Here is a 13,553-nt window from a genome sequence, read left to right on the forward strand (position 1 = left end):
TCCCGCTGGGTTCTTCCATGCGAGAGGTGGGGCTGGAGCCTAGGGTAGGGATGCTGTCTGATCTGGGTGGAAAGAAGCCGATCCTTACCTTCATTGTGATTTTCAATTAGCCCCACTTCCCCTCAGGCCAAGAGCTGAGTTAAAATGGTGGCTACTGGTCTCTTTCTGACTTTGACAGTTTCAATCCAAGCTGTTCTTGGATTATATTTTAGCCAGCCAAATTTACTAATCACTAGCTGATGTCAATGCCCAACTGTCTCTTCCTCCTCTGTTGTTGGGAAATCGAGCTTCCAACTCCAGCCATGGAATTACTCCTGAAGAGGCTTGTGCCAGCAGTGGAGGATGGGCACTGGGCTCTGAGGCATGGAGTGCTCTACTTACAAATCTTCACTGCAGGTGGATAGTCTCTTTCCATTTTTCCAAGGACGTTGCAGGATGTTTTTCTGGCCTCCTGGGCACCCTAATCAGATGCTTTAGGTAGCTCTGGGTGATTATTAACTGCCCTGTAAGATGTGCTCACTCTTGGAATGCCTTATTCACCCACCATCTTTTTCCCCCTCCCAACTCCCACTAATTTTTGTAGTAACAGGAAACCTCAACAGAGTTTTCATACCTTTTCACAGATAAGAAAATTAGTTTTTGGCATAAGGGCATTCCACTTAATTTTTTATTTAAATGTTATAATTCTTAATATGTATGTGTCTGTCCTATATCATAACACTGATGGTATACCTTTAGAAAAGAAATAATACAAATCAGACCCAACAAACTAACAAATATAAGATACAAGTCCACACTAGAGTGGAGAATAAAACATATTGAGCTTAGAAATGCTAGAGAACCCAGGCTTGCTGCCTATTTGTATCTCTCTAGCAATTAATGCCTCTGCTTCTTAGCTTAATAAACATCCCATTTTCTAAAGTAAAGCTCTCTAAAGCCACCTACCAGCACCATATTCCCTGAATCACCATGCAGCATACAGATGAAAATCCTAGGCCACAAATTAGTACACGAATATCTCAAGTATGCAATAACCCTGAAGTATGCTGACTTTCAGTTTATTTCACCAAAAACATATTTTTGTGCTTTACAAGTAAGGTCTTTTTTCTGCTCTACAATCAGAGACCCGGAACCCTGATAGCTCTCAATATAACAATTGTCATATAGCAAATGCTATTGTGGTAGTTCATTTGAGCAATTCCTCACTACAGCTCAGGAAGTGTCTTTCCATCAAAGTGATTCCTGCTCCCCTCCTTTCAAAATGATTTAGTAATTACCAAAAGTGATGAAGGGCCAATGTCAGAATAATCAAATGCTATTATTACGTTTAACTGCACATATGTATGTATGTGCTTGCATGTATGTGCATACCAACTTCTAGAAACTCCCCAAAAGCAAAGCAATGCAAAACCCTCTTCTGTTGGGAAATAGTGATTGAAAGTTTCAATGGAGATATAGTAGAGACAGCATTTCTCTGTATTAACTGAATGTTTACATTGGATACTCAATTCCAGTGACCAGTTCTACACCAACAAAGTGGATATTTGGAACAGTTACCTAAATAAAGTAAGCCAAAAAAACAATATAAAATACTCATGGAGTATTTGGAGTAGGGATAGAGGGGCATGGAAGTAGGTATAGAGAGATTATTTAAATGATCTTAACAATTATATTGATTTATATTGACTATGTCAATACAAGCAATCTGTTAATTAGCATTGTTTTTAAAACTGATTACCAAATAATACGCTCAATATTTTCTTATATGCAGGAAAGAATTTCTACCTAACTTCAGTTAATTTTACTTGATGGTTTAACACATGAAAGGCTGGGCCACCAAAACTGTTAGTCAAAACACCTCAAGTCTCATCCACAAGGCAAAATGAAAACCAAATGGTTATTTATATTTTCTTCCTAAGGTATTACCTCATACTTTTCACTAAAATTCCCAAGGAAATTTTCAGAGGATGCTTGCACTTCCAGAAAAAATATAAAGTTCTTACTGAGCAAGGTATTTGCTTATTATTTACATTAAGTCATTCAAAAGGTAGGGGCACTAGATATTAAAATATTTTTTAGTAAAATTTCAGACATCTTTATGTGTTTTGAACTTAGCTGAAATAATCTAAATTTAGTCACAGTGGAATGAAAAGTGGTTATGGGAGGCAGAAAACTGGGAATTTTTCGATACTTCCATCTAAGTAGCCAGAAATATAATGCAGAGCACATTTATATCCTTGTAAATTTGGCACCTTCCAATGATTTTGAATTTTGAATTTGTCCTCTATCTTTGAACGCCACTGGACTTAAATCTAGAAGTGGAGAAGATACTTGTACGATGGTGATTTTCTAATATTATTCATACATTTTCTTTGTGATCTTTTTACACTTACTATGAGGAAGTCTGGAAGGTAATTATGATGTGATCAAGCAAATGAATCCAGGTAGTATTCAAATAGTAAATGATTCTTTTATTATTTATAATTATGTTTTAGTCTGGAGTAGATTTTTAACTTTACATTTAAATATGTCAATCTTAAGTTTTTGCAGTTTTTGACATTTTATGCAAATGAATAAAAATATATCTATAGTGGCTGTTTCATTATTACATTTCATTTAATTATTTCTGTTGTCTAGGAGATTTGGGTTTTAGTCCCAGCTTTGTTATTGACTGGCTCGTCACCTTTAGCAAGTCACTGTCCTCCTCTGGGCCTCAGTTTTTTCTTTTTTTTTCCATCTGAAAAATAAGAGGGTGGGATAGAATATTTCATTTTAAGGTTCTCTTTTCTCTCTAACTCTTTACATTTATTAATTTACTTTCAAATTGGCTTATATTTTTCCTGGGGTCAGAGGACATAATTATGCATTTTGATTCGCAATACCTGTTTTGATAGTAGGTGATCAAGAAAGTAGAGGCGAATATGAATCTCTTTTCCTTCCCACTTTCTATTGAGTTAGTAAAAATGTTGGTGTCACCAACATGGAAATTAAAAGAAAAGCTGTTTAAATTTTAACCCCCATCCTCACTGAGGCCTCAGCACTGCTGGTGAAATCTTAAACCTAAGTCACAAAGATGATAACCCTAATAAGATCTGAAATGAAATGTACTGTCTATGAAGCAAGATATTTTTTTCTTTAGTAGATATGGGCTGCTATGATTCATACATATTCTCTTTTTTAGATCATAACTGAGAGCATACTGTATTTTGGAGTATGGCTCCAAGTCTAGGCTACCTTTGTTATCTGACAAGTTGATAAAGTAACTTCCAGACACACTTTTTTCTTTTTATGAAATAAGGTAATATATTGGGTTTTGGTGCTATCAATGTGAGTTGGCAATACATAATAGGTTCTATTTATTATTCTTAGTGGTTTTGACAATGGGAAAGGTTGAATCTGTAACTTTATAAATCTTTCTGGACAGTAACCTCTTATTAATGCCAGGGCCATTTGTGATATTCTCATTTAGCCAGTTGGGGGAGATGTTAGATTTGAGTAAATGATCATATTAGATATGATTAAGAAATAATTTGGGAACAACTTCTTGCTAAAGGGATCTTGATATGCAGCTTGTTCTCAACTCTTTGCTTTCCTTTTCCTGGATCTTAGCTTTATTCTCTCCCACCCCCTATTTTTCTCCTCTCCATGTGGAATATTATGACCATCAATCACCAATGCTAGAGATAGAGATGGGAATCAATTCAAATAACAGAAACTAAACTGCCAAAAACTACTTTGGAGGCATATTTTCATTGTTTGAAAATCCTTTATTTCACTTATTTTTATCAGAAACAATGTAAATTTAAACAGATTCCTATTGGTGTTGACATTTAAAAGAACAAGGTGACAACTAACTCTCTTACTTTGCTGAGCTACACACTTAATTTAATCTCTGGGACCCTGACCTAGGGCTGCTTCAGGTCATATGTTAGAGTATAAATTGGGGATACTTTTTGCTAATGCTGGTAAAAACCACTTTTGCTTAGCAAGTTATCCTTCAGTGGTTATTAGATCTAAAATAACCATCTGTATTATGGACCTCATTTTTTAACCTGAACTTTTGTATTCTGAAATTCTGATGAGATCCTCTTAAGCTGTAAGAAATAATTTGTTTGGTTATATAAATGAAGCTTCCTTTGAAGACAGAATTTACACAGTAGAATTTGGATCATGCTTGTATTTCCATGAATCCACTAGGGTAAGTAATGTTATTTAATATAAGTTTACGCATGCAATTCCACTGCCCCCAATGAATATTAAAATTGCAACCTGAATTATTTTATCTAACTCTAAAAGGGTATTGTTGTGGTTTTTTTTGGGGGGGAGCAATTAATTAAAATGAAGATGCTCCTTTTTAGACTTTGATACTTCAGCAAGATGCCATTTTTATGAGAAAAAAATGTTTTGAAATCCAAGTTTTCATTTTAGAAATGATTTTGATAGCAACGATGATTAAAACTGTCAACAGCAGCTAGGACCCTACAAATATACCAGCTAATTATTTTTTCTTGCCAATGTATGAGATGTAGTGACTATTGATTAGAGTGCAGTAGACAATTTTAAAAAATAGCACACATCCTAAATATTAGTTTTGATACTATAAAAATTTTAAATGTAAATTAACTGAAATACACAAACACTGGAAAGGAATTCACCTAACTTATTAGATATGATATATACCATGGGGTAACTATCTCATTGGCACACATTAGGAAACTAGCACATCTTTAAGAAACAACAACAACAACAAAAACCCTCAACAGCCCCCATAGTAAGGAAAAGTTTTAGTGTTCTTGTTTTTAAAAGCCAGTTATACCTAGAAACCACAAACTGACAATTCTTTGGAGTCTGTTCAGTCTCCCTTTGTTGCTGTTCATTGAACCAGCATGGGCAGCGTGTAGCACTGAAGGGCAACAGGTAGACAGGATAGTCTACATTATCTGATAGCTGGTGGGGACTATTGACCACATCCTCAGCCTTGTGGGGAAATGATGTGATATTCTGAGGAAGGTCAGGAATCTGTGCAGCAGCAACAATAGCAAAGTGGCACCTGGAGCTTCAAGGAAACAAGGGTATGAAAAGCCCAGCAAAAGGGTTAAGCACCCAACTGCACCTCTGCTTTTTAGAGGCGAACACCCTTTCAGTTGTTTGTGAAATGAATGAAGTGTTTGTAGGTATAAAAAAGCAAATAATAATAATAATATAAAGAAGGTAGCAAATGTGACTATAAAAGAGTGAAAATAATAGGAGTGTCACTCTTCTTTCTAGGGGGCAGCAAGAGAATAATATTCTAGGTCAACTGGAAGGGCAAGGAATTATGCACTTTCTGTTGAGTTCCAGAACAGGTGATAGAGGTTTGACTTAGAGCCGAGTTGTAACTTGTTCTTCCTGTCCATCACCCCATTTGTGCATAAGCAAGTCACATGCCTCTCCCCAAGTTTCAAATACATCCTCTGAGGAGTCTAAAAGTTTAGAATTTGAGGAACAGATGCTGGATGCGCAATGAAGAGAGCTGGAACAGGCTAGAGGGCATTTGCTCTGAACAGCACCCCTGACTTCACCTAATTCTACCTCACTGAGGTTAAGTTCACTTTGAGAACAGGCCTCTGCTTTCCCTTTCTGCATCTGAGAGTATCTGATGTCCTGCCACATACAGTGCTGCTGAACAATTCCATCAGAAATTGTGTACATTGGCTCTGAACTGGATTCAGACATGTGACCATTAAATTTGGAGAATAGAAGACCCAGTTTCTTTAGAGAAGGAGCCACGAAGGAGTGTTTGCTTGATGACTCAGCCTTTGACTTTCCTTGGGCACCACTGGCTCTTGGCATGGTTTTGCTGAGAGGTGGCCCATGAGAGGCTTTTTTCTTGAAGCCTAAATTGAAAGAGACAGTCTTGGATTTGGCCCGAGCCCCACCACTGTCATCATTGGTATCATCTCTCTGAGAGAGTTCATCAGTGCTGCTAGTAGAAAAGCTTCTCCTTAGGTGTTTCCTATTTCCTAAGAGGTCAAGCACTTCATATCGAAAGCTGGAAATGTCCTGCTTTAATTCCTAGGACAAGAAAGAGAAGACACATTAGCATGGTCTTCTCTTCAAAGTTGGCATGATTGGGATGTTCCAGGTTTTGCCTAATGACAAAGAACAAAGTACACAAACTATCAGAAAAAATCTCACATTAAAAAACAAAGGAGAAACATATTAATAATTATGTGAGCACGGCTGGCCATCAGACAAATTATGCAATTGGTAAAGTTGATTTCAGCACCTCCCCATCAGGTACACATCACCAGAATAATCCCTGCTAAAATGTTCACTAACAGTCAAGGTATTAGATTAGGGCACTGGCTCTTATGGGCATCTGCATATAAAAGTACTGCTAAAGAGGAAAAACCTTTTGAGACACCAAGGAATGAAACTAGATAAGTGGAATTGCAGGTGGTGAGACTGCTGTTTGGGGACAGGGCCCTGTTCATTCAAATCCCTCTGAGATTTCTTCTCTTTAAGGGTCTGTCTAGATTCCTAGATTGTTCCTTTATAAACAATCTTTTGAAAGCATAATTCTGATCATGTCATTTCCCTGCTTAATACTCTTTAATAACTTATTACAGACCTCAGGGAATAGTAGAAATGCCATACAGTAGACTACAAGATCTTTCAAGACCTGGTATCTGACAACCTTTCCACTCTCATCTCTTCTTGCTCCTTCCAGGCTCTCTACTGTCAAGCTCTACAGAACCATATTCTCTTTTGCTTTTGGAACATTGACTATGTTGTTCTCTGTCTAGAGTGCTCTTTTCCCTAACTTCCCTTTACACATTAATAAAGCTTCAGCTTAAACATCACTTCATCTGAGAAGCCGACCCTGACTTCCCAAGTTCCAGTTACATGTCCCTCCTCACAGTGTTTCCACAGTACCCTGTATTTACCCTGTTAGAACACTCAGTCACTCTATGTTATAATTGCTTTTCACTCTACAAGAGCAGGAGTGTTATATCTTGCTTATCACTGTAACCCAGCACTTAGCTGAGTGCTTGGCACATAGCAAGCCCTCAATAGATGAGTTACATGTATGAATTAGGGTAATGACCTTCCTATGGGCCTTAAAATATATACATCTTCTAGGATAGGGTTTCTCAACCTTGGTGCTGTTGACATTTTGGGTTGGAAAATTATTTGTTGTGTGTGGGGGGCTGTCTTGTGCATAGGAGGATATTTAACAGCATTACTGGATTCTATGAACAAGATGCCAGTAATAATGCTCCCCCTGCTCAGTTTTGATAACAAAAATGTCTACAAATGTTGCCAAATATGCCTTGGAGGAAACTAGAATTGTGGGGCTTCTTAAAACCTTAGATTTAATAATAGGTTTTGAGGGGCTGTCTTTATTTCATCTCTTTAAAATAAAGAATGCCTTTAAGTCTCCAGGTTCCCTTTATTATCTTGTCCCTCCCCACATATCCTTGTGCCATCACTTAAAGTACTCAATTCCCACACTGAAAGATACCTAGATGTTAAAAGAATGCATAGGGGCAAACTTCTCTTATTAATAAAGCTGATTGTAATGTGACAGACATTGGTAAAAATCCCTCCATTTATTGGACAACAAACAATTCTAAGAGAGAGAATAAGAATTGTAGCTGTTTTTACTGTACTATAGGCAGGTGAAATTCCATATCCAGAAATAACGAACACTGAAGATTAAATGATGCTTAAGAAATGTGAAATGAGAAACCAGTTCATGATTAAATTTACCTTAAAATTTTCTTCTGTCAGTCCCTCATTTGATTTGGAATTTCTTATCATAGCAGCCACATATCTTTTGACTAAATTCCTGATAACTTCCTGGAATTGAAAAACAGGCAAACATGAGAGGCATTCGGTTTCCTTCTCAGGCTTTCAGTAAAATAAGAAACCCACACAGGAAATAAGACAAAATTAGATTTTTCTATAGAAAATCCTCAAGTGATCCAGCCATGCTTCTGAGAAAAAAACCCCAGTTAATTGGCCAAATGAAGAATTATTTTGTGTCTATCGAATTTGGTGGCAGAGTAAGTGTAATTAAATTCACCCTAAAGGAAAATTTTTTCAAACAAGTATAAATGTATTCACATTTATAGAATAATGAGAGTGAAGTTATTGAATTACCATAGCCAATATCCTTTCCCTTTAGGTCAGGTTAAATATTAATCCTCCTAGTAAGATAAGACTTTTCCTCATTGTATACATATAGAGTTTTATATTCTTCAGTGTTACAAGGTTTGCTGACTTCAATGTCCACTAAACTATATTTAAATTTAAATTAAATATAAAAATAAATATAAAATAAATTTTTAAAAAGATACCTTTCTCAGACTTAATCTACACTTCTTTACAGTGACAACCTTTTTTTAATTACCTTTTTAAAAAATTAATAGATTGCACAAAACTTTACATTAAAAACATGAGGATGCCATATACCCCACTCCCCACACACCCACCCCATTGATTTTTTAATTGAATTTTTTTGAAGTTACATAGATCACAAAAAAATGTTACATTAAAAAAAATAAGAGTTTTCCATATACCCCTCACCCCCTCACCCCACTCCTCCCATATCAACAACCTCTTTCATTATTGTGGCACATTCATTGCATTTGGTGAATACATTTTGGAGCACTGCTGCACCACATGGATAATAGTTTACATTGTAGTTTACACTCTTTCCCAAGTGCATTCAGTGGGTTATGATAGTATATAATAACATCCAGCATCTGTCCCTGCAATATCATTTAGGACAACTCCAAGTCCTGAAAACACCCCCACATCGCATCGCTTCTTCCCTCTCCTTGCCCTAAGCAACTACTGTGGCCACTTTCTCCACATCAGTGCTACAGTTTCTTCCATTACTAGTCACAATAGTTCCATAGTAGAATATCAGTAATTCCACTCTAGTCCATATTTTATTCCTCCTTCCTGTAGACCCTGGGATGGTGATGTCCACTCCACCTCTATATCGAGAAAGGGCTTAGATTCCACATGGATGATGGATGCAATTCTGCTTGCAGTAGTAGGCACTCTTGTTTCCCTGGTGTGGTGGTTGACCATCTTCACCTCCCTGTTAGCTGACCCGGGTAAGTACAACAAACCAGAGGGTACGAGTTTCAACTCTCCTGAGGCTCAAGACCCAGCTGGCACATGGACAGTCCTGAGATTCAAGTCTCCTGAGTATATATCAACCCTAGCACCAACCACAGGTATAATAAAAGTGACAGAAGAGGCATGTGTAGAGAGGTCACATCTCAGTCCAACTCCATCACACTCAGGAACAGAAATTCCAAAGTAGGACCACTGACATGGCACTGAACTCCAGAGCCATCTGCCACGACCATAGAACCTGTGGGTCTCCAAAGCCCTCAGGGGTCCCTCTGCCTGGGGTTGTATCTACTTTGGCTGTCTCTGGGGTCCTACTGAGGCACATGTAAGCACAACCCCTCTGATAACCTCCTGACTTTTTTGAAGACCCTTAGCCATATAAACTTTGTGATTTCCCCCTTTTATTCAAGGTAAAGAGCAGTTTTTAACACATAATCTTACATGTAGACTGAGATATTCTCCTGGTCTAAGTTGACCCTTTTATCGAAGGTCTCTTTCTAGTTGCATCACCAGTTAGCAATTGGTAGTAATCCCTCAGCTCCAGAAAAGCTCATCCACAGGAATCATGTCCCAAGCTGGGGGGAAGGTAATGCATTTACATGCTGAGTTTTTCTTAGAGAGTGGCCACATTTGCACAATATGGAGGCTTTTAGGAGGTAACTCTTAGGCACCCTTCAACTCTAGGCCTAGTGCATATTTCAGGCACACGGGCTCATAAGCATAGTGATCAGTATCAAGGGCTCATCGTTGGACCATCCTTCTTCATTGGTCTTTGCCCTTGCACTTGGGGGATGGTTGCTGTTCCATTGGGGAATGGGATAGAGCTCCCCTGGGTAGGAACTCAGCACTTCTTCAGTAGTTGTTTGTAACTGTAACTACTATGAAAACACCCCAAATATACCCAAACATTTTTAAGTACCCTATATACATGCCCTGGAGAACTCCCAACCATGTGCCCCCCACCAATAACATCCCACACCAGTGTTCCTCCCCTGCTATAGTTGAACCTCTCTATGGTCCAAAACTTCTTAAAAAATGAAGCCTAATGTATTGCCAAATTCAACTAATAAGAAAATGAAATATAGTGATGGGTTTAAAGATTAGAAATAGAATACATAGTAATTTAGAAAAACTAAAATAAAGTAAAAATAAATTGGGGTCTTAAAATGAAAAATATTATGAAGTTTTTTTTTTTTTTTGACATTTTGCCTTTCATCACTGCAATAGGTGTTCCCCTGTATGTACAGTGGCAAGGCAATTTCTTCAATTTCTTCACCAGTGTCTACATCCTTTCTTTTTTTTTTAATTTTTAATTTTGTCTTCACAAAAGTTTTAGATCACAGTAATTCACATATACAATATAGTGGACTCCCATATATCCAACATCAAATCCTTTTCCCCCTTCCCCAGCAATGATCTTTTTACATGTCCATGTTATATTTGCTGCACCTGATGTACAGATATTGAAACATAGTTTTCAATAATGGTTCCATTTTGGTTTATATTTTTTTATTTTATTTTATTTTATTTTATTTTATTTTTATTTATTTTTTAAAAAATATTACATTCAAAAAATTAGAGGTCCCATTCAACCCCACTGCCCCACCCCCCACTCTCCCCACAGCAACACTCTCTCCCATCATCATGACACATCCATTGCACCTGGTAAGTATATTATTGTTTATATTTTAGACTTTACAATTTTCTAAATTTTTAGTTACCTTATGTTTTACATTATGGCTTACATTTTAGCCTGTAGTCTTTCATACATTTTTGGTGTAATTTAACATGTCCTATATCTATCATTGCATGGTCTTGTGGTACACTTCCATTGCCTCCCAGTTACCCTGATTCCATCTATTCTATACCTCTCTCCCCCTGTCCTCATGGACCACAGTGAAAACCAATCTTCACTACTTGAAAAGACCAGATTCGCTGATATTGCAACAATGCTGAGGGCTTGACATACTAGACTGCCCTAACCCACTGGGACACAATTCCCTCTATTTGAGAACATCAGGCCTTCCCAGGATGTAGGTAAACCTCACACTCATTGTATGAGTCTCCACCCAATGATATAACCACTATGACAAAATGAGTACTTACACAATCCCTAGAAGCCTGCTCCTGTGCCAGATGCTCCCCTTTAAGCATCTAATGCAGGTAATCCTTCCTTATTATATTTTCTAAAGAGTTTTCTCAGCATTTTAGTTCAACCACACACCTGACAATCTCCCATGTTCAACTGTTCCCTCCAGCCCTCCCCCCAATTCCTTGGGCCATCTGACCCATCCCCCCCAACCCTAGCTCCCCTCAAACCCGATTTAACATCTGGAGGAATGACACACACATGGTCACTATGCTTCATTATTAGTGATGGTGATGACATTAGCTACCATTTTCACACTGTGTCAAGCAGTGTGCCAGGCAATATATATGAATGCACATACACACACATACATACTCATCACTCAATTCTCACAAAAACCCTGATTTAAGTTTTATTATCCACATTTGTAAGATGAGGAAACTGGGGCTCAGTGAGCTTAAGTGACTTACCCAAAGTCACATAAATATTGGCAAAATTAGAATTCAATTCTGCTTCATTCTAATTTCAAGTCCTATTGTTGTAATAACCAATGTTACATTTATTATTTCTGTTACTGTGTGAACTTGAAGAAGTCACTGTTATGCACCAAAATTTTTGAGACTGTGAAGTAGAAAATGAAGGTAATGAATATTGCCCAAGAATCATTATTGTGGAAATCGTGAGGGTTGGTGGCAAGGTAGAGAAAGAAAAGTTATCTGCCAAATATTGTATTTTTGGTTTCCCTTGTTACTTATGAACTAGGTCAAAGCTAGAGGAAATAACCTGCAGAATCTGTAAGAGTGAATTTCCTCCAAGTCTGGCAGAATATTTTCCTACTTTGGGTTTATTTTCATAAAGAAGATAAGAGACGGGAGTCTCTTATTTGTGATTTGCAAGTAGTCTTAGGAAATGTTTCTGACATTTGGAAGTTTAGTTAATTTTTGGTAGTGGGAGAAGAATGCCCTAATAATTATTAGGTTAATTTCTCATTTTATGTGTTGAAGTGTTTATCTTTTTCTTTGATTAAAGTCATGTTTGTTATTCAGGATGACCTACATTCCTAACATTGAGATAAGCTTTTATTTCAGTGAGATTAGTTTCTTCCCTGTTATATATACTCCTTACTTACTGTATATTCCCACAACCCTCTGTACATTTTTTCACTGCAGGTTAGCTAATAGTTGCAATTTGTTTAAGATATTTCATCACTACTAGATACGTTTCATAAAGGCAGAAAGACTCTCTTGTTTACAGTGATTTCATTAGCACCTAGTCTAGTGTCTGATGCACAGTAGGTACTCAATATATATTTGAGACTGACTGACCAAACACATACTCTATTTTATTTACTCTCTAAGAAGATAACTTTCTAAGTTATGGTTGTTGCTGATCAAGCTGAGACAGTGTTAAGGTTTAAGAACAGGACTGTAAAGTAGGTGACTCCACTCTGAGGAGATATTTAAACCTTTGATGAATTTCAACCTTTCCAAGCCTTCTACCCCAGTCAGAAGGGATCAGGTCTAGACAAAGCTAGGGTAGATTTTGCTTCTATGTCACAGAAATAGACAAAAACAATTGTGCTTATTCCCTGTGAGAAATCTTTACCTGGTAATGTTGATTCTGTATCAGACTGTCAGCATGGCGTTCCTGTAATTTAAAATGGGTAGACAAGTTACATGAGCAGTCTCCCAGAACCCAAGGCACCCACCTACCACCAGAACATAATTTAAAATGTTAGGACTGGAAAATGACAGGAGGTCCTGCTTGACAAATTCCCAAACATCTGTTTAGTTTGGAATGACTTTATGATGTTTAGGATAGGGAGTGTCACTTAGGAGGGAAGGTAGGAAATAGTATTATTTTTAAAAGAAGTACAATTTTAAAACCCTTACTGTGAAGCTTCTCAGGTTGTGCCTTCTCCGTCTACCATCGGGGTCTCTTTTGGGGCAGAAGGTTTTATTAAACCAGCTACCAAGGTATAGAAATGACTTGGGACTGGGGATGATGTTGAAAGGCGGTGGCAAGGTGCCACCTTCATCAAAGTAACTCATCCAGAGCTTCGTCCTGGCAAATTTCCACTCAATATCAGCATGATCCTATATAAGATAGAAGATCAAAGATTTGTGATGGGAAATGATAAAATGCACCTATGCCTCATTCTAAAAGCTCTACTTTCTTCTAAGTAGGATACTGTCAGTCACTATTAAAAAATCTAATTATGTATACCATGTAACCCAGTAATCCCACTTTTTGAAATTTATCTTATCAATATACTTGGAAAAAGATGCATGCACAGGACTGCTCACTGCAGCATAACTTGTAATAGCAA

At 37.3% G+C, this 13,553-nt stretch overlaps 1 protein-coding gene across 2 annotated transcripts in view; it reads right to left on the reverse strand.

Moving 5' to 3' along the window:
• Positions 1-3,746: 3,746 nt before the first annotated feature.
• TRPC5 (transient receptor potential cation channel subfamily C member 5) overlaps positions 3,747-13,553 on the reverse strand; it is a 425,684-nt gene continuing 415,877 nt past the window's right edge. For both annotated transcript variants that reach the window (XM_058291577.2, XM_058291576.1), the window contains 4 exons: positions 13,117-13,320; positions 12,830-12,871; positions 7,756-7,845; positions 3,747-6,054 (listed from right to left, as the gene is read on the reverse strand). In XM_058291577.2, the coding sequence (XP_058147560.1) occupies positions 5,362-6,054; positions 7,756-7,845; positions 12,830-12,871; positions 13,117-13,320 (1,029 nt within the window). In that variant the 3' untranslated portion in view covers positions 3,747-5,361. The remainder of the gene's footprint in view (positions 6,055-7,755; positions 7,846-12,829; positions 12,872-13,116; positions 13,321-13,553) is intronic.

This window comes from Dasypus novemcinctus, chromosome X (genome assembly GCF_030445035.2).
Source record: "Dasypus novemcinctus isolate mDasNov1 chromosome X, mDasNov1.1.hap2, whole genome shotgun sequence".
NCBI classification, from domain to species: Eukaryota; Metazoa; Chordata; class Mammalia; order Cingulata; family Dasypodidae; genus Dasypus; species Dasypus novemcinctus.